Source organism: Lathamus discolor, chromosome 2 (assembly GCF_037157495.1).
Source record: "Lathamus discolor isolate bLatDis1 chromosome 2, bLatDis1.hap1, whole genome shotgun sequence".
Taxonomy (NCBI): Eukaryota; Metazoa; Chordata; class Aves; order Psittaciformes; family Psittacidae; genus Lathamus; species Lathamus discolor.
The window spans coordinates 63591873-63615433 of NC_088885.1; the positions used below are offsets into that span (position 1 = coordinate 63591873).

General features: G+C 38.0%; 1 protein-coding gene across 1 annotated transcript; it reads left to right on the forward strand.

Moving 5' to 3' along the window:
- The first annotated feature begins 1658 nt into the window (after positions 1-1658).
- LOC136009036 (uncharacterized) lies at positions 1659-9108 on the forward strand. The gene is given in 4 exon segments (XM_065669122.1): positions 1659-1748; positions 4500-4581; positions 8032-8490; positions 9065-9108. Coding segments are annotated over 4 exon segments (675 nt in total).
- The last annotated feature ends 14453 nt before the right edge of the window (positions 9109-23561 follow it).

Sequence of the window (23561 nt, forward strand, 5' to 3'; positions counted from 1 at the left end):
AACCCAGATATTGTTTGCTTGAGTGATTTAATCTGACTAGGTTTAGGATGAGAATGGACATTTAGATCCTATGAGTGTTTCCATCCTATAGATGTGAGTGCTCTTCATCAGAGACCAGTCAACTGTAATGATGACTCTGCATGTTGAAGACTCTTCCTTCTCTGTCAACTAGACTACCCTTTACAGTTCACTCTGTATAATGTGAAAACACAGTTATTTCTCCTAGGCACTGACTTGTAAAGGGCATAATTACCTGTGTTTAACTTGATGATAGATCCTGTTTGCTCAAAGATTTATTTTTCAGGTATGATCTCAGGTTAGTAAAATTATGATACATTAAGCAATATATTTGCTGTGTATATGTTGCTTAGCTTATTTTTTTTTAATAAAGTCCATAAAAATTATACAGAATATGTTTATTCCATTAAGCAGTAGCACAGCCCATGAACTTTGAAGGCACAAATATCCTTAGGTTAGAAATCTTCAAGATATTGGATTCTGCTTCCAAATTAGTACCAAGGTCCTTCACAGAATGTTAGTGTCACTCATGGCATAGCTACGACTCAGCCATTTGATGGATTATGGATATGGGAAACTAATTTAGTGCTTTGTGACAGCGCCCTCAAAGTGTAATATATTATTTGTTTTTTTTTCTTCTTTAACACAAAAAAATTGGAAGCAATCAGACTCAATAATTCTGATATACAAACAATCTGAGTAAAAGCACTGAGCAGAAAAAAAAAAGGCATATGAAAAAATCATAGGCCTGAGTTTAAAATTATAGAGACATTTGAAAATTAGCAAAACCAAAATACCATTTTGTTATTAGAAAGAATGAAGAAAACCTATCCACATAGTATAACTAACTCTTGGGGTACCATCTGAGATGTCTTGAAGGCCATTTGGAATAAATATATGGGTATTTCAAGAGCTCCTAAGATTTACAGTGAACTCTAGGATGCACTCCTGAGTGACCTGTACTGTGCATTGCTATTATTTGGCATGTCGCATATCTGCCAACATACTTATCAAAGTTGTGGCATGGCCCTTGCTGTTACCTTCCAACCCCTACATGGTACAATGAAAATTTTCCAGTAACAGTAATCTTGTGATCACAGTGAATGCTGGATGGGTCAATAGCAAAAATGAGCATTCTGTGTGCATCCTGAATGCTGCTGCAATTCCCCTCTAGCTTCATTGCATCATGGTCTTCACCATAGAAAACAGTGAACTTGTGTTAACCAGTCACCCTGTGGGTTTCTGGCATGAAAACTTTCTGAAGTCTGACAGATTCATAAGGAAAAGCTATGCATATGATGTCTGAAAGCACAGAGGTTTCACACAGTTTTAAGAAGAATGGTTTTAGAAGGGCGAGGTAGGCACTTAGGACTGTAACAAGAATGACACTGCCAGCTGAAGTAAGTTTTGTTAGACAAGAGGACTCCCCGAACAGCTAGTATCCTCCTGTGGTGTCGCAGAAGATTGTTCTTGCTGTTACTTCATGAGAAAGTTATATTTTAGAGTTACAGAATGAGAAAGGAAGCAAAAACTGAAGAGGCACTTTAAGAAACCAGTCTATCCAGATCCCTGCTGAGTTCCTTCTTAGATTGTTCTCTGCTTTTCTAGCTTTGAGAGATGGTTTGGAGTGAAAGTGAATGATGAGGGATAAAGGGTCTGACAAATACAGAGTAAAGGAGATGATTGATGATAGCAAAACCAATAGGAGATACCAGAAAGTTCAGATTCAGGTTTGAATTTTGGCCTTGTTAAATGTATTGAAGCACTACATTATTACCTTCATACTGTACTGAAATCCTAGTATGTTTCTCCATTACCCCATTTTCCTTCTTTCTCCACTTCAGCCTCTTATTTTTGCACCTTTTTGCTCTAGTGTAAACTACTAGCTTCACAAACTACAATTCAAATAATTTCATGACGCACATTGTGACTGAAGATACCTTACTAAATTGCAAGAGATCTGCTTTATCCTAACTTCAGATTGAGCAGACAGCGGTTAACAACACAGAGGAGTTTCGGAGCTTTCTACTCAGTCTTTGCATCTCAGTCATTTGATTGACTCAATCCTCTCCAATATACAATTTGCATTGTACACTATATGTAGTGCAACAGGGAACTGATAATTATAGATGATGATAATAAGTTCCTGGAATGAATTTTTACAGTACCAGCCTTGCTGCAATTCTGTTTTGGCTCAAGTAAGTCTCAGTGCTGTAGGAAAAGGTGTTCCTTACCAGTTGGAAAAAAATGAAGAGGTGATGCAGCTATCTGCTATCTGTGTGAATGACTTTAGATTCAGACAGTAGATTGTCACACCCTCAGGACAAGTTCCATAACATTTCACACTTTACACCTAGTCCTTCGTTTTCATCATTGCATGTTCAAAGGCAACGTGTTCAGAGGGATAGTTAAGAATAGAAACATTGTCAACATAAAACAAAAAGCAGTGTCAACATCCAAAAGAGGTAAAAAAAGAATCCACAACTGCAAAACAAACCTACTTGAAAGTATGTGTTTAATTTTTTCCTCTATCTGCAATAGTCCAGAAGGATGATAATGTAGGAAAGGAATTTCAGTATTTGATATGAAGAAGCATATGAAGCCAGATGTGAGTACTATGGCTGAGTAGTTTGTATTATCCCCAGTCAAATCCTCCATGAAGACATTACTCCCAGTGAAGTCTTAGATATAGACTTATTCTTTGGATTTGGCCATAATTCAAAGCACTCTTGTGCTCTCATGTACACACACTTAGTTTGTATGATCAATGGCTTTTTTGCATGTCTGATGTTGTCCCATTGATTCATTTCTTAGCTCACATGCATATTGTATCACGCTGGCTCATCATGCTGTGCAGAGAATAATGGTGGAAAGCAACATAACAGATGTAACACAATGCAGTAACCAAAAAAAGACAAGTAATTTTCTGATCAATAAGCAAATCCATTTGGTGAGATAGAAGGGATCAGTTTGGAGACATGATTTATTTTTCCTTTACACAATGCATGAAGGCCCTTAAAATTATGAGTCTCATATATTTGACTTACCAGAACTCTCCTGTGTGTAGGTCATGTAGCACGGCTGAGTGATGGTTGATGGCTTTCCACAGTGCTCTCTGTAGGCATGTTCTGCAGAATGCAAGAGGTTAAGAGGCCTGTAAACGTGGTAGGTTTCTAGATGCTAGAAGTGTCCCCTTTTTCTCTTTTTACTGCAGAGACTAGTTTTCCATCTACAGAGGACCTGGCCCCATCAATATGGTCCTGCCTCTCTGATGTCAGTCTGCACTTAGGGAGCCCTGGACTGCAAGACAGAGTGAACACATCAGATATAGCTCCCTCACACCTTTTTGGCCAAAAGCAAAATAAATCTGGGAAGTGTAACATGCAGGCATTAGCCACAGCTACTCAACTAAAATCTAGTACTTACAAGCAAAACATTAGGATCAAAAGAGCCAAACAAAAGAGCCCTGCCCACCTTAACCTCCTTTCTTGTTCCCCTTTTATGGGCTTGGCCATATCACCATCTGTATGCATATGTCTTGTCTCTACGAGACAACAGTTTCCATCAGCCTGCACAGCCAGAGGATCTCTCCTCTGCCTGTAGTGCCTGTGTGCTTTTCCATGCAATACCTGGGATTGTCCCTGATTGTCCTTGGCCTTGGTAATATCACCAGTCCCCGTACACTGACCAGTACTTCTAAGGCACTCCTGTGCTTGAGAAATGGTTTCATAGGCAGCAGGCAAATAGTTTTCAATATACATCAAGGGAAAGCAGCTTACTACATGTGTCAATGACACTTGTGCTTACTTTCTGCAATGAGTGAAGGGGTGTGTATAATAGGAAAAAGCCTCCTTCCTCCTCTCTCTTTGCTCTACAGGAGCCTGAGTTCATCCTGTCCCTTCCTCCAAAGATTTATTGACATTCATTACATTAAAAGAGGGGTGGGTTCTCTAAGGTGTTTTTGATGAGCTTCAGAGATTATACCTGATGCGAGAAGTGATCAACACCAGAGATGAGGAACTCACCCCAAGTTTTCACTCATGTTTGCTGTCAGAGTATTACCAGGAGCTCTGAGAACCCCGTGTTAGCGCATCACTGGTTTTATGTCTGTCAGGTGGGAGCCTTGGTCTGATTATTTGTCTGGGAGACTTTAAATTCCTCATTTCAAATTTCAAAAGGATGGCCAGCAATCTGTTTCAGCACCTTTGTTCTTTCTTCTTCACAGCCACATGTTAAAACTGGGATGTTTTACTATCAGCTATTAGTACTTGGCATAAGATTCTCCAAGCCTTTCCTCTTCCGCTCTCTTTTGCTTTGTCTGAGATTGTATAGCTGACATAAACCAAGATAGTTCAGTGCCTCAAAAGAAAGCCAGACATCACTGTCATGAGACACAGCTTGACTACATATTAGCAAATACTCAAGCAGTTTGCAAATCTCTTAGGTCTGATCCTCTTTAAATTTTCTGATGGTTTAACAAGTCAAGATTTAAAAAGAGAAATGAGCAATTAAAAAAAAAAAAAAAAAAAAAGAGAGAACAAAACCTGCCATCATAAAAATCTGGTAATGACTTATCCTAAGGGGTGGATGCTAACTATTGCCCTTAGGATCCTACACACAGGCTTTCATCTCTTCTCTCCCGAAAGCTGCTGTGACCCTTCCTGGTATCCAGATGTTCCCTCCATTTTTCTTTGGTAGCTCATCACTCTCTGAGGCATTTGTCTTTCAAGAGGCATTTTTTCAATGTTGCCCCCTGTTTACAGTTGATTTTTAATTTTTTTTACTTTGTCAAGAAAAAAGAAGTCATAAAAAGTGTAGTTAAGAAAAATGTACTTTCCCTATTGAAAAAAAATCCAGGTTACATTTTAATAATTTCAGAATCCTAAAGGGATAATGGAAATAGTCAGTATCGAAATAACACAGGGGGAAAGGTGCTATTAAATCTTCTGTTGAAAGTCTCACTGAGTAGAGAATTTATCAGAAATAGTGGTAAGTATGTGAACAATTATGGCTATGCAGTTAATGTAATTGTGAAAGGTAAGGTTTAACATGGAATGGACAAGAGAAGAGCTGTAAAGGTGACCCTTATTGTTTCACTGTATTATTGGTTAAGTCAGAGCTCCTCCAATTCCTCTGTAGGCTTAGAGCTGGCAAGACAGGGACTTGTTTCTATGCACCCAATGATTGCAAGCTGGTTTAGAGAGAGAATCTTTCCTTCACAGTCTCCTTTTCTCACTTGTACCCACACTCTTGAATCAAGCTTGCAAGCCCTCTTCCTGTTTTGAAACCCACAGCTGCAGCATCTCTTACTCTTCATGCTTCTGATGCCTCCTTGCTTGCTTGACTTTGACTGCCTACCTAACCATTCTCTTCCCTCCAAGACCTCTCCAGAGAAGGTGGTTCCACTGCTATTCCTTCTTGAACATACCTAGTTATCCCCACTTCCTGGAGAGCAAGGGAGAAAAACCAATCAATGTTTTCGGCTTTTGTACCTTGCCTCAAACATTGAAGTGTTATAGATGTGAATATCGCCCACTGGGAATCTCAGGGAATACTGCACTCTGGAGGCACCTTCTTAAAGGTGGGGAAAAATGCCATATAGAGGAGCTACTGTTGCTGTTTTCAGTATTAAGAAACTGATCCCCCCCCCCCCAAAAAAAAAAACAACCAAAACAAACAAACAAACAAAAAAAAGCTAACAAAACCCACCAAAAATTGCTGATGTTATTAGTCAGAGTCTGCCCATTAGAAATCCCTTGTTTACAGCAAGGAGGCTTGGTGACACTCCTAGTCATGCCTATAGAGCTGGAGCTGTCACTACCCAATTTCGGCTCCAGGAAATCTGGCAAGTGCAGCCTGATCTCAACATTAGACCTATATTAGGCTTTTTAGTTAATTACATATTAATGGCTACTTCAAAGTTAAAGTTTAGAACTGGTAAGTTCTGGCATTGGTTACACAAACTCTGTTTTCTCAGAGAAAACATTTGCAGAGAGGACAGAAGCATCGATACTTGCGTGTTATTTTGCATCCATACATCTCCACCATCTTTCTCTTTGAAGAACTTATTGTTCTTACTGGGGCTTTTAACAAGATGCTGTTAAAAGTATAACAAGTCCTGTGGCTTCACCTCCCTTGTGGAAAACTGGAGTACAAGGGCATAGCGAAGGCACATGTTGAGGCAGTGAGCTAGCTACTGCCAGAAATGCTTTGCAATCCACGACCTTCACTTTTGGGCTTTTCACAGACATCAGGTGGTGGTTAGAGCAATTAATTATCTAGTTTACTTCCTTCCTCATCACCTGTTTTTACAAGTATGGCTCAAGTGCCATAGATATTTTAATGGAAACATACCACACCACTGTAACCTCTTTTATTTCTTCAGCTGCCCCTGGTTGTTGCCCTGCCTATTCCTGTGCCCTGTACCCTCAGTGTCAGTAAATAAAAGAGGACAGATGTGGTTTTTCTTCACAAAGGCCGCACGCATGGTCATTTCAGACTGTTTACACAACAGAAGCCTCTGGAAAGAGAATAATCATATAAGCATAGAATAGTTTATTTTTGACAGGACCTTAAAGCTCATCTAGTTCTAAACCCCCTGCCATAGGCAAGGACACCTTCCACTAGACCTGGTTGTTCAAAGCCCATTCAACTTGGCAATGAACACTGTGAGGGATGGGGCAGCCACAGGTTCTCTGGGAAACCTGTGCCAGTGTCTCACAATAAAGAATTTCTTCAAAACACCTAATACAAATCTCCCTCTTTAAGTTTAAAGCCATTCCACTTGTTCTATTACTACATGTCCTTGTAAAAAGTCCCTCTCCAGTTTTTTTGCAGGATCCCTTTAGGTAGCGGAAGACTGCTAATATACTTTAAGGAGCCAGAACTTTGCTCAGATGAGACTTATCCTGCACCTTGCCATATCATTAAGTGACATCTGTTACCTGCTTAGGACAGGGCCCTTTGCAAAATCATGAAGTATTTGAAAGAAGTTGTTTCTAGCACACAAGGATAACAAGTGCAGTAGTCCTAGAGCAGCAGTGTAATCATGACTAGTCTTTCCTGGTACACAGGTTCTTTAACTATTCACAAAGTACTGAAAAAAGCAGGTTGCATATAAAAAACAGATTGCACTCATTTTCTCCTTGCTGGAGGTGCAAGCCACAATCCCCTTGTCCGTGGGGTGAGAAATCTACAACGGCCATGATGATATGCTCAGGCTTATGAAAGGTGTACTGCAAGCCTCACTGACAGGAGGGATGAAATGGTACTGTTCAAAGCAACTGGTGTTTGGAGGCAGGAAAGATCCATGGGAAGAGAGGGAAAGAAATGCAGCCATACTGATGAGGTTATAGTACAGTAACCAGCAGCTGGATCATGCAAATATGCTGAAAGAAGCTGAATACCTGAGGCAGGGCATGGATAGCAAATCCATATCACAATCCCATGTGACTATCTGGGGTGATAAACCTAACCAGTCAAAATGGCATGGCTTAAAACAGAGAGCAGAAATCTTTTTCATAGCGAAGGTTTGCAGCTGTGTCACTCTTCCCCTTGCTGGCGTTTCCAGTGGTAAGTGCATGTAAAGTGGCAGCGGGGCTGTTCAGTCCAATTTTAAATGAATGCTGTAAATTGGGATTTTGACAGCTTATTAAAAATTTAAGTATAATTCCAAACACTTGGGTTACTTGATTTTATAGTTAACATTTTTTTATTGGAATAGTAACACATGCTGTCTGTCAGCAAGCTAGCCACAATAGCCCTAGGCTGATTTAACAAAAATAGTAGTCTGTATCTGTCAGGCCTGTGCCATGTTGTACACGGGCACTTCTTTAACCTGATAATTCACACAGCTGAATATGTCTAAGAATCAGCTGATGTGTTCTTGCATTCTGAAGCAAACTCTGTTCTCTTCCCCAGTGTGGCATAATCGAAGCAGCTACTGGCAACAGGCTTTGAAAAGAGTTCAAAGGTTGTATCAGAAGAGCACTGAGGAGTCACAACTTACCAAAGTTAGACAGGAACATCAGGAAAAAAAAAAAAAAAAAAGAAAAGAAAAAGAAAAAGAAAACGAAAAAGAGAAAGAAAAGGAAAAAGAAAAACAGAAAGAGAAAGAGAAAGAGAAAAAGGAAAAAAGGAAAAAGAGAAAAAGGAAAAAGAAAAAAGAAAAAAGAAAAAAGAAAAAAGAAAAAAGAAAAAAGAAAAAAGAAAAAAGAAAAAGAAAGAAAAGGAAAAATGAAAAGAAAAAAGAAAAAGAAAAAGAAAAAGGAAAAGAAAGAAAGGAAAAGAAAAAGAAAGAAAAAAGGAAAAATAAAAAAGAAAGAAAAAGGAAAAGAAAAAAGAAACAGAAGGAAAAAAGATAAAAAGAAAAAGAAAAAAAGAAAGGAAAAGGAAAAAGGAAAAGGAAAAGGAAAAGGAAAAAGAAAAAAGGAAAAAGAAAAAGAATAAGAAAAAGAGAGAAAAGGGAGGTTGGTTCATTTTAAAATGGAAAGACAAGTGATTTTTTTGTTTAAGGGAAGAAGGACCAAGGAAACAATGTTCTTCAACATATATCACTGACCCCAGTTGCAAGAGAGACCTAAATATGACCAAGGTCATGAATTATTTGGTATTTGACAGCTGGCACAAATGTAAACTTGACTGGGTTTGTTTTCTCCATTTATAAAAAGGGAAGTAAAGCCCCAAATGCAGTTTTTCTTGGCAATTGCAGTTATGTGCATACAAGCACCCGTACAAAATCTGCATAAAATGCAAATCTTTTTACTGAAAATATAGTTATTGAAAATTATTTATAGTTTTGTTTCAGTATAGACTAAAAGCTGAAACATTTTAATGAAACAGTCATGCCACTTCAGAGAGCCTAATCGATTTGGAGACCAACAAGAGACCCACATACAAGCTCCTATGTTGACTGACTTACAGTGGCAACTTGTGCCTTCTTTTTCCTAAACTGATATCTCAACCAAACAGGCAGGGAATCAAGCTCTCTGGAAACTAGTTTCTACAAGAGGAAATAACTTCATCTGGTAAGACTGGCAACTAGAAGAAGAGAAGCAGCAAGAGTTCAGATGCAGAAAAAGACGGGCTTAGCATGTGACATCAAAGTGCTTACTCTTCTGCAGTAACGGACCATGCAATACTTTCCACACAAGTGAAAAAGCAATTTTGCTAACTCCATTTACTACATATAATTTTGTTATTTGGGCAAGCTGGCATTTTCTGTCCCTCCCAGTTAAAAATTGCCCAAATCATATATACGTGTGTACAGTATTAGAATATTTAATAATGTTCATATGTCTCTACATATTTCAGCACATGCACATGACTTCCAATTTTACAGTAGGACTGAGGTGGACTGGGGGATCTTCTTTGGAAAAGAGAAAGAGCAGAACTAAGTAGCATTCACTTTGTGAGTACTTCCATTTTTTTCAATTTGAGGCCTCTTTTAATCTATCATATTGGATGTTCGCAGTACTTATATTTGCGAGTATTATAAGGGCATCACAGAGAAGGATTAATATATACTCTTTTTTTCTATTTGCAACAGTAATGAATTGTGACACAGTTACAGAGTTATTGTAGTTTAAACATGGGAAATGACATGGAATATTCCCATTTCACTGCCAAAGTGATTGCTTAATACTCTTATTTTCCTTACAGAATGGAGATCCACAACGATGCTAATGTCTGCATTTCAACTAAGAGAATACATGAAAATACAAAGCATGAGGCTATGGAATACAGCCTCTTTTTAGAAAGCTGAGGTGATGGTTCAATTTGTCATTGCATTGAATGTAGCTGACCATTTAGGAAAATAGATCCTCTGTCTACATTGGTCACATTCTGAAATGAATCCTTTCACTGTGTCACACTGTTAATAAGATTTATGCATCCTGTGAAAAGCAAGGCGTTCCCATCAGAACAAATAAAATTTAATGTAATGCAAGTTATATTTTTTGCCCATATTTGTGGTAATAAGATTCTACTCCAGAATTTCATCCTTTGCATGGGACTTTCATTTTCAGTTTCAACCCAAATTTATTCCTAAGCAGTCTGTATTTACTTACTCTTGTGCCACGACTACATGTCTTTGCTTAGCTCTCATTTTGCTAGCCCAAAACAAGCTAAGAGGGTTTAGCTTTCTAACCATTGCTCTATTCATTCTGTCAGATCTTTTTCTGTATCTATTTCTTTTATTTTAGTACATCTGTCCTCATTGTGGAGATCCAAATTGTACATGATGTCTCATGTGGAGTCTTCCCATATTGTCTAGAAAGCCAGTAACAATACTCGGGTAAATGCTCTCAATTCAACACTTGTTTTTGTAAGAAAAAGTTGGTTTTCTTCTCAATAGCCTTATCTTACTGAGCCTAAGGTGCTGGGCCTTTGTTGCCTCTCATTTAAGTCAGATTGAAGAGTCAGCAAGGCTATTATTACTGCACAACAATACAGATGGCTATAATTGCAAATGGATTTACTGGATTAAAAAAAAAAAAAAAAAGAGGTACGAAACTTTATCTACAGGATAGGACAGAAGAAAAATAGTGGGCATCAAATGTTTCTTACATTCCTTTAGGGAATTGCTGAGTATTTTACTTATTGCTACATCACATAGAAGTTATGTATGTCATTAAAAAATTTTAGAAAACAAACTAGGTTAAAATACAAGTGCAAGCATGAGATGTACAGATACTGACAGTACGCTTAAGGGTTTGGTGCAATAACATCTGCCATCCACAATGAACACTTTCAGCCTTTCAAATGCTGCGCAAAGAGTATGTATATTCATTTTCACTTCCCTTTATTGAGTCATTTCACCTCTCTGCTGTCACTGTCAAAGCATTGAGAAACACTACATTGACAACGCAAGACAATATCCACAATGTTGTTCAAAAGTATTAAGGCTTTTGCTATTTTTCTAGAGATGGTAGAAATACCTGTTTATCTCAGGACAGAGCGACCTTCAGATCCAACAGCTGAAAATGTACTGGGACTGCCATGATAACTCACATAACTGAGTTTGGGATAGCCAAAGACCCTGACGTCCAGGAATGAAATACTGCCTTCACTGAGCACAGAATCAGGCATCGATCTCCCTGTGACTGATTTTAACAGTGATTTTAGAAATGTCTGTCATGGCTCATGAGCCTAATTGGTGTAAACATTTTTATGAATGTCAAATTTTAAAATGCCATTTTTACCCCAAGTACATTCTTTGCTTCTATACTGATTTTACATACAGGTTTTTACAACACAGTGTAGGCCATACTACACTTTGATTTTTATGCACACAGCTCTGATACAGGGATCCTCAATAGCTGGAGTTATTGCTAGGATGTGGAATAGCATTAACGAGCTCCAGTTTTGTACCTGCATAGTTATACTATTGACAATACTGAGCTCTGCAACAGTAATTTCAAATTGTTACCTGGGAAAAACAAACAAACAAACAAACAAAACTTTTATGTGATTAAGACTTCTGATTGAGTACCCAGAATTTCTGCAGTGCATATACAGCAGTTTGGAGAAATCAGACTTAAATCAGCTCTTCTACTGCATCTCCATTTCCTTCCACTACTCTCATAGAGGTCCAACAAAACCAGCTGCAAGTCAAGTACTCATATGGGAGAGCAATGTGACTTCTTCTTCTTCTGGTCTTCACCATGTGTTTTGCTATCAAACAATGCCAAAGCTGGAATATAAATGAGGCTAGAAAATATCTATATAAAATATACATATACATATATACATACACACACATGCTGCATACATTCGCCAGGTACATATAACGTACTGAACTGCTAAACATCTCTCTGCATGAGCTTCACAGGAACAGAAACCCTGTTATGAATGACTTCTCTCCATTTTTTTTTTCATACACTTGGGCTATTGTACCATCTTCTCCCCCAGCAGTGCTTCCTTTCTTTTAACCTTTTACTCTCTCTGCTTCAGCCCTTCTATGAATGGCAATGAAATAAAAGGAGAGAAAAATCAAGAGAAGAGTAATTAACAAGAAGATGACTGCTCCAGCTCCTCAGAGGTATCCTTACAAAGTGACTCTCTGAGGTCATCACTGCAAGAGAACATACCAGTGTCAGGGATAATGACCAAAACTGAGGAAAAAAAGAACCCAACAAACAAAACTAAACAGATAAGCTAGAGACAGCCTCGGGTTTTTTTGAGCTCCATTTTATTAAAAGAAATTAACAACAGTGAAATTAAGACATTACACAATTCAGGCTGACATCTTGTTTTTAAGCCATAGCTGTTTAAGTGGACTATGTGTTTATAACTTCAGCTCCTTGAAATCTTATGTCATGTGTATTTGGACAGTTTCAGATTATAACTGGGAGAAAAGTCTGTTAATACTCAGTTATTCAATACAGTATTGCCAAATTACCTGGAGAGATGCTGTAGATTGATAGACTGATGAATGTTAAATAGCTACTCAGCTTATCCATTTCATCTAGTTGTACCTTGAGCAGTACAAGAGCTAATGCAGACTAGTGAATTTCAAATGTATGCCCCAAGCATGCACATATATTACACAGTAAAACCCAATAGTAAAACTATTCCTTAGGCATTATTAAGAGGATTTGGATAATCACAGGAAAAGCCCTTGGTGCTGAAATGATATTCTTTTTGTTGACAACATTACCTAATGGGACTATGTGAAGCTCAAAAGAAAACACACTGGCTGACATGAATATTAGAGTAGAAAAAACAACAACTTCAGTGAGGCCTCCCTGCAAGTTAATAATTTGTTTTACTTTATTCCCTCTTGCTTGTCTCAAGGAATATTTTCAAATGAAAATCACATGCTCATGCCTTCTAGCTGGAGTGAAGTACTAAGATAGCAGGTTTGAATGTGTGTTGTGGGGATTAGAAGAACTCCTGCCAGGAAGCCATGCCTGGTAAACACTTCACACAGGGGCCACTGGGAGGCCCTGCTCTGAGAACACTTTACTAGGTCATTTCTTCATCACAAAATCTATCAGTGGCAATTCCCATGTCCTTTGATGCTGGAAGCTTTCCTATTGTGGCCCTTGCCCAATAAGGTGAAATTGTTTTGCATTTTTTTAATTGAATTGCATAAAACTACTGAATATTGCATTTCTAGTTCCAGCATCTCTTGATGCGATTGCTCCTGCCTGCTTAGGAAAGACAAACCACATTAGGTAAGAAGAAGTTGCAGCCAAATAACAGCAGTTACTTAGTAAATGGGAAGATTAAAAAAGAGGTATCTCACGGGGGGTTGTCCCTTGGCTGTCCAACATGTCCTTCTACCCGTCATCCCTGTGCTTCTCCTTATGTGCAGTCCAAACCCTTCTTCTTCCATGCAATAAAGTGGAAGGAAAAGAAGATTGTGCTGCTTTTTCCCCTAGTCTTGGTTTCTGCCTTTGGCCAGTCAGGACACAGAGAAAAGCCTGCATGGCAGAAGTCACTTTCAAGGGACATTTTACTGGTGCCAGCCTGCTGTGCCACGAGCACTTATTGGTTACAGACTACAAACTTTTATTTCCCTGCTTGCTGGCCACATGGTACCAAAACTCTATGCTGGCTACAGAAGGCAGGTGCCTGCTGCTATATGACCAAAGGAAAAAGGTTATGAGACTTCTTGGGCTATTATATGGCTGTTTTCCTAAGCAATCTTTGGCTGCTGGAGCTCTGTACTCTCTCATATCAAGTGTCATGTGGTGGGGACAGAGGTAGGGGGTTGATTCCTTATTTCTATGGTTTGTAAAAAGGTAAATGTTTATCTCAGTTTTGGCACTGAGAGGAAGAGCAGAAAGGGTTTTAAAGGCACTCTGCATGTAAATGCTCATGAAACAAAACTGTTATTCTCATGCAGCAGGCGGTAAGCAGCAGAAACAGAGACATAACTTAGCAATGCAAAATGAGCTCCAGGCATCTTGTAATTACACCTTTTTTTCCCTTTAAAATTCATCACAACACTGAATTGCATGTGGTCAATTTGACCTGTTCTTGGTGGTATTCACAGTGGTAGGAAGTCTTTGTGACTCACACTTTCCATCAGAAGGACATTTAGATTATTTGGGTATGAAGAAAAAAAAATCACAACATTTTTGCACCCATTTTATGACCCCAAAGGTTTTTCATGATTTGTGTTGAATTTATCATGTTTTTAAATTATTTATCCAAAATATATTTTCATCATATAGTTTCCAACCTAAATTTATTTAGTTCCATTATATGTGACCTATCTTTCTTCCTTTCTTTTAAGACATGTTACATTATGGATCTGTGGAAGCATGTGATTCAGAGAAGCAATGAAACATGACAAATGTTTGAAATTCAAAGATACTGGCAGTTCCCTGGGGCAGGTACTTCAGTATTGTGACAGCCAGGACCCTGTGTAATGAAAACTGTGGCTCTAGATGGCTCAGATTCAGCTTCTCAGAGTTTTTGTCAACTGGCTTTTCATGCAGCATCTAAAAGCATGTGCTCCATACCTGGTGCTCCTGTGGGAAGGGTGGAAAGACAGAGGCAATTCTAAATCCAAAAACCAAGAATGCAGGCAACAGGAATGGGCATCCTTCCTGACTCTACCTGAGGTGAGTATAGCTGAGCACCTGCAGAAACAAGCCATGCTTCCACCACCAGGAAGGTGAGCAGTGGCACTGGCCTTCAGGTTCTTCTCTGGTCCATCAACACCAGGTCCCAGTCAGTGCACAATGAAGACAGGTTCTGCACACACCTATGACTAATGCCCAGAGAACAGCATTAGCCAAGAGGCCCTGTGATAATACAGCCACCAAGTGGTGCAGCTCTATCAATAGAGATACACTGCCAGGACTCAAGAGCCACAGGCCAGTCCTTAAGGCTAACCTCAGCGTGGTACTATGCCCAGACAAGCATGTCCTGGGAAGAAGCTTATTAGCCATGCACCGTCCTAGTGGCTGCATGGCTTCCTGATCCCAGCTGGGCTGTGACCACCAGTTGGAAGCAGCAAAAAAGCATCCCTGGTCCCCAGCAAGTCATCATGTTCTCACTACCTGCCATCTTTGGGAATTTGGTGCATGTTGTGCTTTGGTCAAAATCAGGGATCTGAATCTTGCACCCTTCCTCAAATTGAGTAATATGTATTCTTCATTCACATGAGCTAAGTGTGCAGGCCCCATGCAGTAAATAAATGTTTAGAATTCAGACAAAAAGGTTTTGATGAAAAGTGGATGTAAGATAACTGCAGATGCCTATAAAAAGCTTTTCTATTTATAAACCACCTTGTAGTTAACAATACAAACAATATTAAAAAATGGGGAAAAGAAAAGTTTAGTTCTCATCACTAGTTCTACTGCTTGCAATTAAGTGTAATCCATAAATACCACACAATTGTCCATTCCTACTGTGTTACGTTTCAATTGTTAGAACAAGAAAAGGTATTACTTTTCTGCCACGCATTAAATTTAATAATAGTCACCATGTTGAAAAGAATAATTGGAAAAACCTTTCCTTGGGTTATCAGAGGGTGAGAGTTAATATCTCAAGTTAATCCCGTTATGATTATTGTATATGACTCTAGATTGGATTAATTCATAGATAGTACAGTTATTACTAAATAAGACTTCAGGCAACCATACATGAATTTCTGTAAATTGTGATCAGGCCTCAGCGCAGTGGTCGCCAGGTAATAGATTAATGAGCTGCCAGTATTAAATTCATTTATTTCTCCTTATCATTCACAGAGCAGGTGGTCTCTAACTCCACCAGTCTGCACAAACAGCTCTGAAAGACTGGTAGCTTTTTGCAGAGAAATGGAAAGAGCAGCAGCAGATTTCATTTATCAGGAATAACATTCTGTTTGTGACCTTTCATCTCCAGCAACTCAGCAGACTCAATCTGCTGGTGCTATTGACCCTGCGCATTTTGTGCAGACTGGGGTGAAATGATGATAAATATACTGAAATAGGATAGACTTGCTGTAACTTGAAATTAAGCAAGGCCTTAAAAAAATCTTCAAAGGATTAAATATGTGTGCATGCATGCATGCATTTGTTCAAAGAAAGCATGTAGTGATTGATTGGACTGTGTTCTGCAGATATGCACATATATTGGTTTCAGTGGAACTGCAAGATGTGTAAATCAGTTCAGTTTCTCTTACCCTTCTACAAAGTCAAATCAGTCCTGGCTGCCTCTGTCACACTAACAGTGTAAATTCAGATACAATTAAAATATGTGTATTAATTTGGTAAACTTATTTTTTTATATATATAAATATATATATAAGTTTGACAATTTTTACATATATATATATATAAAAGTAAAACTAAAAATGCTGGAAAGGTTTCACAGTTATTTAAAAATAAGAAGGATAGCCCTTAGTCTAATCAGGATATATTGTCCCTTCTTTCCCTCACTTTTCTCTGTACTAGAGCCAATAAAATATTCGTCTTGGAAAAAGCAAAAAGGGTGGGAAAGAGTTCCATTTTGACCTTTAACTGAACAGCTTGTCTGATTGAATCTCCATATGCTGAAAAAATGAAGGCAAAAGAGCAGGAGAGTTTCCTTTCACTAGGCAGGGCTTCAGTGGGGCTACATTTCCTATCATCTCACTTGTTTACACAGTGCATTTATAAGAATTACTGCAGCTCCCCATCCACTAGTGCAGTATTCCCATTACAAGCTAAAAAGGTACAGAGGACTTGATTGAGGAGGAATAGTGATCAGGAAACAAACTGAAATGTCCATCCATTTTCTACTAGCAGGCAGCTTTTCCGCAGGGTAAGATAAAGAAGAGTAACACAAGATTTGTTGAAGGAGTTTTGTAATGCTTCTCATCTTGTTGTACTATGTCAGTAAGTATTGTCAAGGAGTGCTTTCACCAAGAAGTTAAATTACAGTCATCATGAAGAACAAGGCCATGCTACTGTCATCAGGACTACTGATGGCATAATACAATGCTGCATGCAATGAAAATTTGAAAGACAGGATAGATCTGCCATCAAAGGATGCTTTTTCTTGTATGGATAACATTTTTCCTCTCACTTTTCTTATAAAAAGAATTTTTATTTGAAAACAAAACAACAAACCCCAAGCATAGCAAGTAAAGGAATTATTAAAGTAGCCCATAAGAAAATTTATCCTGAAAACACTTGTCATTTGGGGGGGGGGGGGGTGTAACTTGAAGGTATGAATTATGGTGGATATCTCCAAGAAAAGTAGCAGCCAAATCTTTGCTCAAGGAACTATGTATGTTTAGGTTTCTCAGCCCTAGATGTGTGCTAAACACACCTCTATTTTCATTGCTGAAAAACTGCCGCTCTGAACAGTACTTGGTAGGATTTCAGAAATGCTGTACTTGAGCAGAGCGGCATTTAGGAGGCAGGTATAATGTAAAACCATTTCGTTAAAAGCAGGTTACATCAGGACCCAAACAGATAGTTTATCCTGCAATGACTGAAAATCGATACGTATGATCTGTTTTGCCATCTGCTTCTACAAACAATGTGGCTCAACCAGACCTTGAAACTGTGCCCCAAATAGTATTCGGACACCCACACTCCTCAGATAAGTGCGAAATCAGCTGATGTTCATTCCTAATCCTCAGTCAATAACACTGTAAAGAAGTCTACTTTTACAATTTTTTTAATAGAAAATTTCTTCTTTTATGCACTGTCATGGATGAGCATTCATTAATGCTTACCTCACTCCATTTATATATAATTGAAATTATATGTAACTTTAAATGGTATTAAAAAATAGAAGGAAGTGCTGCTGCTTTAAGAAAGTTACTTACAGTAGACAATAAATCCATTTTCAGCCTTCTGGCATACTCATGTCCTTTCTTCCTGAAAACATGAATATTATGCTTTCATAGGACAAATCACCTGATTGTTTCCCCAATGAATCAGAAAGTAGATGTTTCTCTTGTGCCAAAAAAAAAAAAAAAAAAAAAAAGAGCACTTGAAATGGCACACATCAGACATAATTATTTCTTCTTGACTTTTTTTCTCCCTTTTTCCTCATTATTCCATCAGGTTAATATTCCTCACGTGAAATTTTGAAGAAATTGAAGAAAAATAAAACTGGTGAGGTTAACTTGGTTTTATCTGACTCGCTACATATTATGCATAATAGGTATGTATAAATAATTATATATAATATATATAAAAATACATGTTTAAAAACAAAACCAGTTTTCCCATCAGTTTTTTTTTTTTTTATTTTCTTTCCATGGGCAGCATTGACCTTTGTCCCCTGCTTCTAAAAAAACTCTTTGCTCCAAAAAATATGTTAACCATCCAGTGTTTTGTTTGCACTCTATTCAGGAACTTGCATAAATATTCAAGATATACAGAGAAAGAAGGGAGCAAAATGCCTGATATTCTACTTTACATTACTGGGATTCCTGGCAGGTCTGAAAAAAAACCTTAGTCAAGCTTGGTTCACACATTATGGACAACTGTTGGCAAACCACGTGAATCCTGGAGGCTGGATCTTTTCTTCTTTCATTTGCCCTCTTTCAGTATATGGGTTTTCCTTATTGTATACCACCTCCCTAAGCAGTGTTCTGCCCTTCAGCTACCCTTACTCCATAGGCTTTCCCTGACTGCTTGTTATAACTCCCCAGCCAACTACTCTTTCCTAGCCCTTATATATGAAAGGGCAATATATGTAAAATGCTTTCAGTTTGCCAGCTTAACAGTGCTATGCAAGTGAGAACACTTACTCCATTATTTATCAGATTAATGAATATTTAGATAAATAAGACTTTCTCCAGGCAGCCAGCTTCGGTGTGTGCAAGAATGCTAATTGCTAGGTGGGTGAGATAAAGACTAGGTACTTTGAGCATCCAAGCAGGTACCAAGGAGGAACACCAACCTCTGAGCTGATGACCTTCACATCTCACTGCTGATGGAGACCCACAAGTCGCAGCACATAGCAAACTACCTATACCTATACAAATCACTTGAGGTTTCTCTTGGTTTTCTGAAGAAACAATGCTTACACAGTCACACTCTCTGTTTTTACCAAGCATGTAATAGCTGCTTTGGCATTTACTTTTGGTAATGGACTGTCACATTTCACACGCTACTAGCTATCAGCCAGGACTCAGGCCAAAAGTCCTGCAAAATGGGGATAGCTTAGAGGTTTAATTTCATGTAATATAACTCATTCCTAGGCACTGCAAGTGCAGAAACAGAAGAAACTGTACATGTCAGGGAAGAAATCCACTGAAGTTTGCAGGAATGTCTTCATTATCTTTAAAGACCCTTCGTATCAGTTCTTGGAGTTGTACAGCAAGTTTCTCATTGTTTTCCCATTTACATTACACCCTAGTCCAAATGAGTACCAAAGCTGAGATCTTCAAATGACACAAAGATATTGAGGAACATAAATGTCCCTGAAAGTTGATGTCATTTTCCTAATGGTCTCAAGCTACTTCTAAAAATGCCTGTTCAACTTCTGTGAGATTGTTTTTTTCTTAATTGCATGCCCTTGCTTTTTGTTCTCTTTTCGGCTGTAAATCAAAAGAAGCCAATTTTCTACTCTTGCAGCTTGCAGCAAACTTATTCAGCCTAAACTATATGCAAAATTTAACCACAATTCAGCATGGAATTTAAATACTATTATAAAAATAATAGGGAGCAATAATCTATCACTAACATTAAAAAGCATTAGCTTTATCAGACTTTGAATATAGAAAATCTTCCAGGATTAGTTAATACTAATACACTTTTTTTACACTCAGCCAGAAGTACTTGATCCCCTCTCTAGACACTTTTTCTCAGAAAGCAATAGACAATTTGTAATACTTACTGAATTTAAAAGTTAATTGCCATCTAACTGAAGTAGCTTATTATACAAGTACTGGGACTATGCCTGTCTGCCAATCAAATACACTAAAGCATTCCATTTAAGCAATTTAAATTAAAATATCATATTATAAAGTTGTTTTGATTGTGATTGCATATTGAGATTTTAAATAATTTTGACTTAATTTCAAGGGAGATGGATTCATTTTGTATATTATCAAATTGTAATCATTTTCTGTGTGATTAACATTTAATTTATGTCTACACTCTTAGTACTTTCCTTCCCTATAGCCGCAGTTGTATTATTCTTTCTTAAAAAGCTAAGTGTTCTGTGCAATGCACTGTGGAGATGAAGCAGCAATAAGCACAATGAAAAAAAAAAACTACATCTGGAGCTCTACAAGCAACTCCCAGTAGGATGCAACTATCACATTTCATTGTAAAGCCAAAAAGACATCTCTATAATGGTAAGAAGATTTTGTCATAGAGGCAGTTAAAAATATAAATGTGTGTTTTACAGTGTGATATGGTCACTTTCTAACCAAAAACAAGATGACCAAACAGCAGCTCTAGATTAACCTTCAGCCCAAATTTTAGGTTCAGAAGACAGTAATACAGACACAATGAACGTAGCATTATACTCACTGCAGCGCAGACAGGTGCTTTCTCCTGTATCCTTCTTCAATGTCCACGTCAGGACTCATATATGCATTTTGAGAAGTGATGAGATAGATAGATAGTTCACAGTCCACTGCAAATGCATTATTCATGAGTGGAAGTGGGCATTTATTTTCACTTTGGTAGCTGGTATATTTGTTTTTTTGGAGGGGAAGGTATGAAAAGTAGTTGAATTATCAAAGAAGTGAATGCTCTAGGTTGACTTTGGTGAAGAGTCTAGCCAAATTCAATAAAGCAGGAAAAACAAATGTCAGGAGCCGAAAGACAAAGCATTCTGACATTTTTTAAATTAACTATCCTTTCTGATTTTTCAGCTAAGTTCACCAGGGGACAGATTTTCTAGTCCTTAAGCAGCATTTGGGGTGAATTACCTGGAAATAGTCCAGTTCAAATAACTTGTATTGCTTAAGGAAGGATGTGAGAAAATATATGTCTCCGAATACGCTTTTAAAGTTAAGGAGTACTCTAAATTCCCTGAGCTGTTAGCAACCTGGTGAAGAGCAAACATGGGCTAAGAATTTAGCTATTGACTTACACTGAATTTCATCCAGGCTAATATTTTATAATGTACACAATCACAGTTGTGGTCAGTACCACTTTAAACTGAAGTGTCCTAGGTGATTGCACAACTCCCCATATCTTTTCTGAAGGAAATGCAGTTAGCAGCAATCTGACTGAGCTCATCGGAAACAAGTACCAAGCAGGAATTTACATCCTGTCTTTGTCTGGGGACTTGATCTTGAGTTTACAGATTTGTTTTCCCTGCTAGGGTTTATAAATGAACCCATGGATGTTTTGTCAACATGCACCATGTATTATTGTTTTTTTCCATTGTCATCTCTCTGCTTTGGAAGGAGCTACTAGTTCTTTTGAGTATTCAAGTAATGTGCTGTAAACCAAAATATACACACAAAATAGAAAAAGAAAAAAGAAAATCTATGAGGCAACGGCACCGATGTCTTCAGACAGCAGCTGAAGACATTCAGAAATTGGTCTTTGTAATGATGCAGTAAAAGCAGAAACAATACAATCCATAGGGGCCATTTCATTGGGTTTTTTTTTTTGGGGGGGGGGGGAGGAGACGATTGGTTGTTATGTTTGCTTGGGGGTTTTTAATGAAGGAAATAATGTCATCAACAAGCAAGTCATAGAAGAGCTAGTTTTCAGGATATTATTTAACAAGATTTTAGAGGTTTTAATATCAAAGTCAGGAATATCAAGGAATTTCCTGGTAAGTTTACCCAGAATAAAAGGAGGTTGGCTTGCCGTGAAATTCGATACTTTATCTGAGCCTTTCTTAAGTGCACAGGGTTAAACTAACTGTCACTTACATAGTTTTGAACATATTTGTTCTCTCAGAGAAAGGACTGCAAAGGCAGTCATGGGTCCTCTCCCAGTTAAGGGGGGAAACACTCCAGAAGAGGCTTCAACAGACAGTGCTGGAGCATGTACTGTAAGTAATTCATCAGACATCTCAATGCCAGCTTCTCTGTTTAATTGCCCGACCAGCTGATGCACGTCTGTAACTCTAATCCCAGCAGAGGTGTAATACTTCTGCTCAGGGCACAGACAGAGGTAAAGAGGAGATAATGACACTGAGAACTTGTCCTGTTCCTTAACTGTGTATGGATAATACCATGTTACACTGGGTGTTGGTCTAGGGAGTTTAAATTATTTTGCTACAGCTTTGTTTTCTTATTTCCATAGTGAAAATGTAGCAGAATGCTGCAATATACAAAGTTGAAAATATTTAGATGTTTTCTTTTTGCAGTGTATAGAGCATACAGATAAGCTCACTTAGCTTTAAATTAAGAAGTACTGAAACTAGAAAAATTGCACCTGGACCTCTTTGAATCTTCCAAAGAAAGCAGCCTTGAATTTCAGCCATGGATAAATGTTGCCCTCACCAGTTTTGCAGATCTGCATCTGCCAAATCTGCTAGATACTCATCAGATCAACATTTACACCCTCCTCCCTTCTCTGTATAAGTTCAGTTTCTTCAGATGTTTCTTTATCATATCTTGATACTTATATCTTAAGTATAAAATCCTTCAGAATATTGTGTAAATTCTAACAATGAAGAAGGAAATAGAAACTGCTTAATTCCATTACAGAAACAGTCAGTCTGCTTCCCTTAGTCCAGGCTGCAGAACCTCAAATTAAAAAAAAAAAAAAAAAAAAAGAGGAAATCTGAAGAAATCTATTTTAACAGGTAACTTTAAACAAAAGTTCTATCTTACCAACCTCAGACTTTGATTTGACCTAAAAAGGCAAACCCCAAGGATTAGATTTTTCAGCCTTCTCTAATTTCAAAAAAATTTTACTTAAAAAACCCTGTTGACCAGTCCTAACCAACTAACAATTTTCTTTATCTTTTTAATTGACTTCGGGGCACTTCCCAATGAAATTTCAATTGCTTAAATGACTATGCATTGAAAACAAGAGGTTAGTTTAACTTATTTCCACGAACAAGCTTCACCCAAGGCTTCTGATGTGTAAATGTAGACAATTCAGCCAACGTGGTCTGGGAGAAGGAAAATCCACCACCTCCACACTGCATAAAAAAACCAATAAAGTACAAAAAAGAATTGGTTGCACAGAGCCAAATCCTGAGGGACTTGAAGCATCCACAGTGTCACTAAATTGGCTGAAGATGCTGCATTTAGCAGCTCTGAAAATTTGTATCTAACAGAAAATCTACCAGTTTTCATGTTGCATTTATTTAATCACATGAAATACTTTCATATTCTGTGCTCCACAGTTTTGCTGTCTCTGTTACAATAAGGATTCTAGTCCAGTACAAGGTCTTCTAAATGGCTCCATATTCAAAATGGATGGAAGAACCCACAGATCATTTGGGTTTTGTGTAACACCTAGCATTTGTTATATCTACAGAAATTGCAGCCCTGAAACATCTTAAAAAATATCAAATGGGGGAAAAAAACGAACTAATAATCTTCACTCCTCCACCTCTTTCACATTAACACATGAATTACTGAAGAGCTCCTTACAAGGTGGTAATACTTAGGCTTTGCATCCTGCAAGGCTGTTATACATAACAGAGTTTAGTGTTTCACATGACAAGAT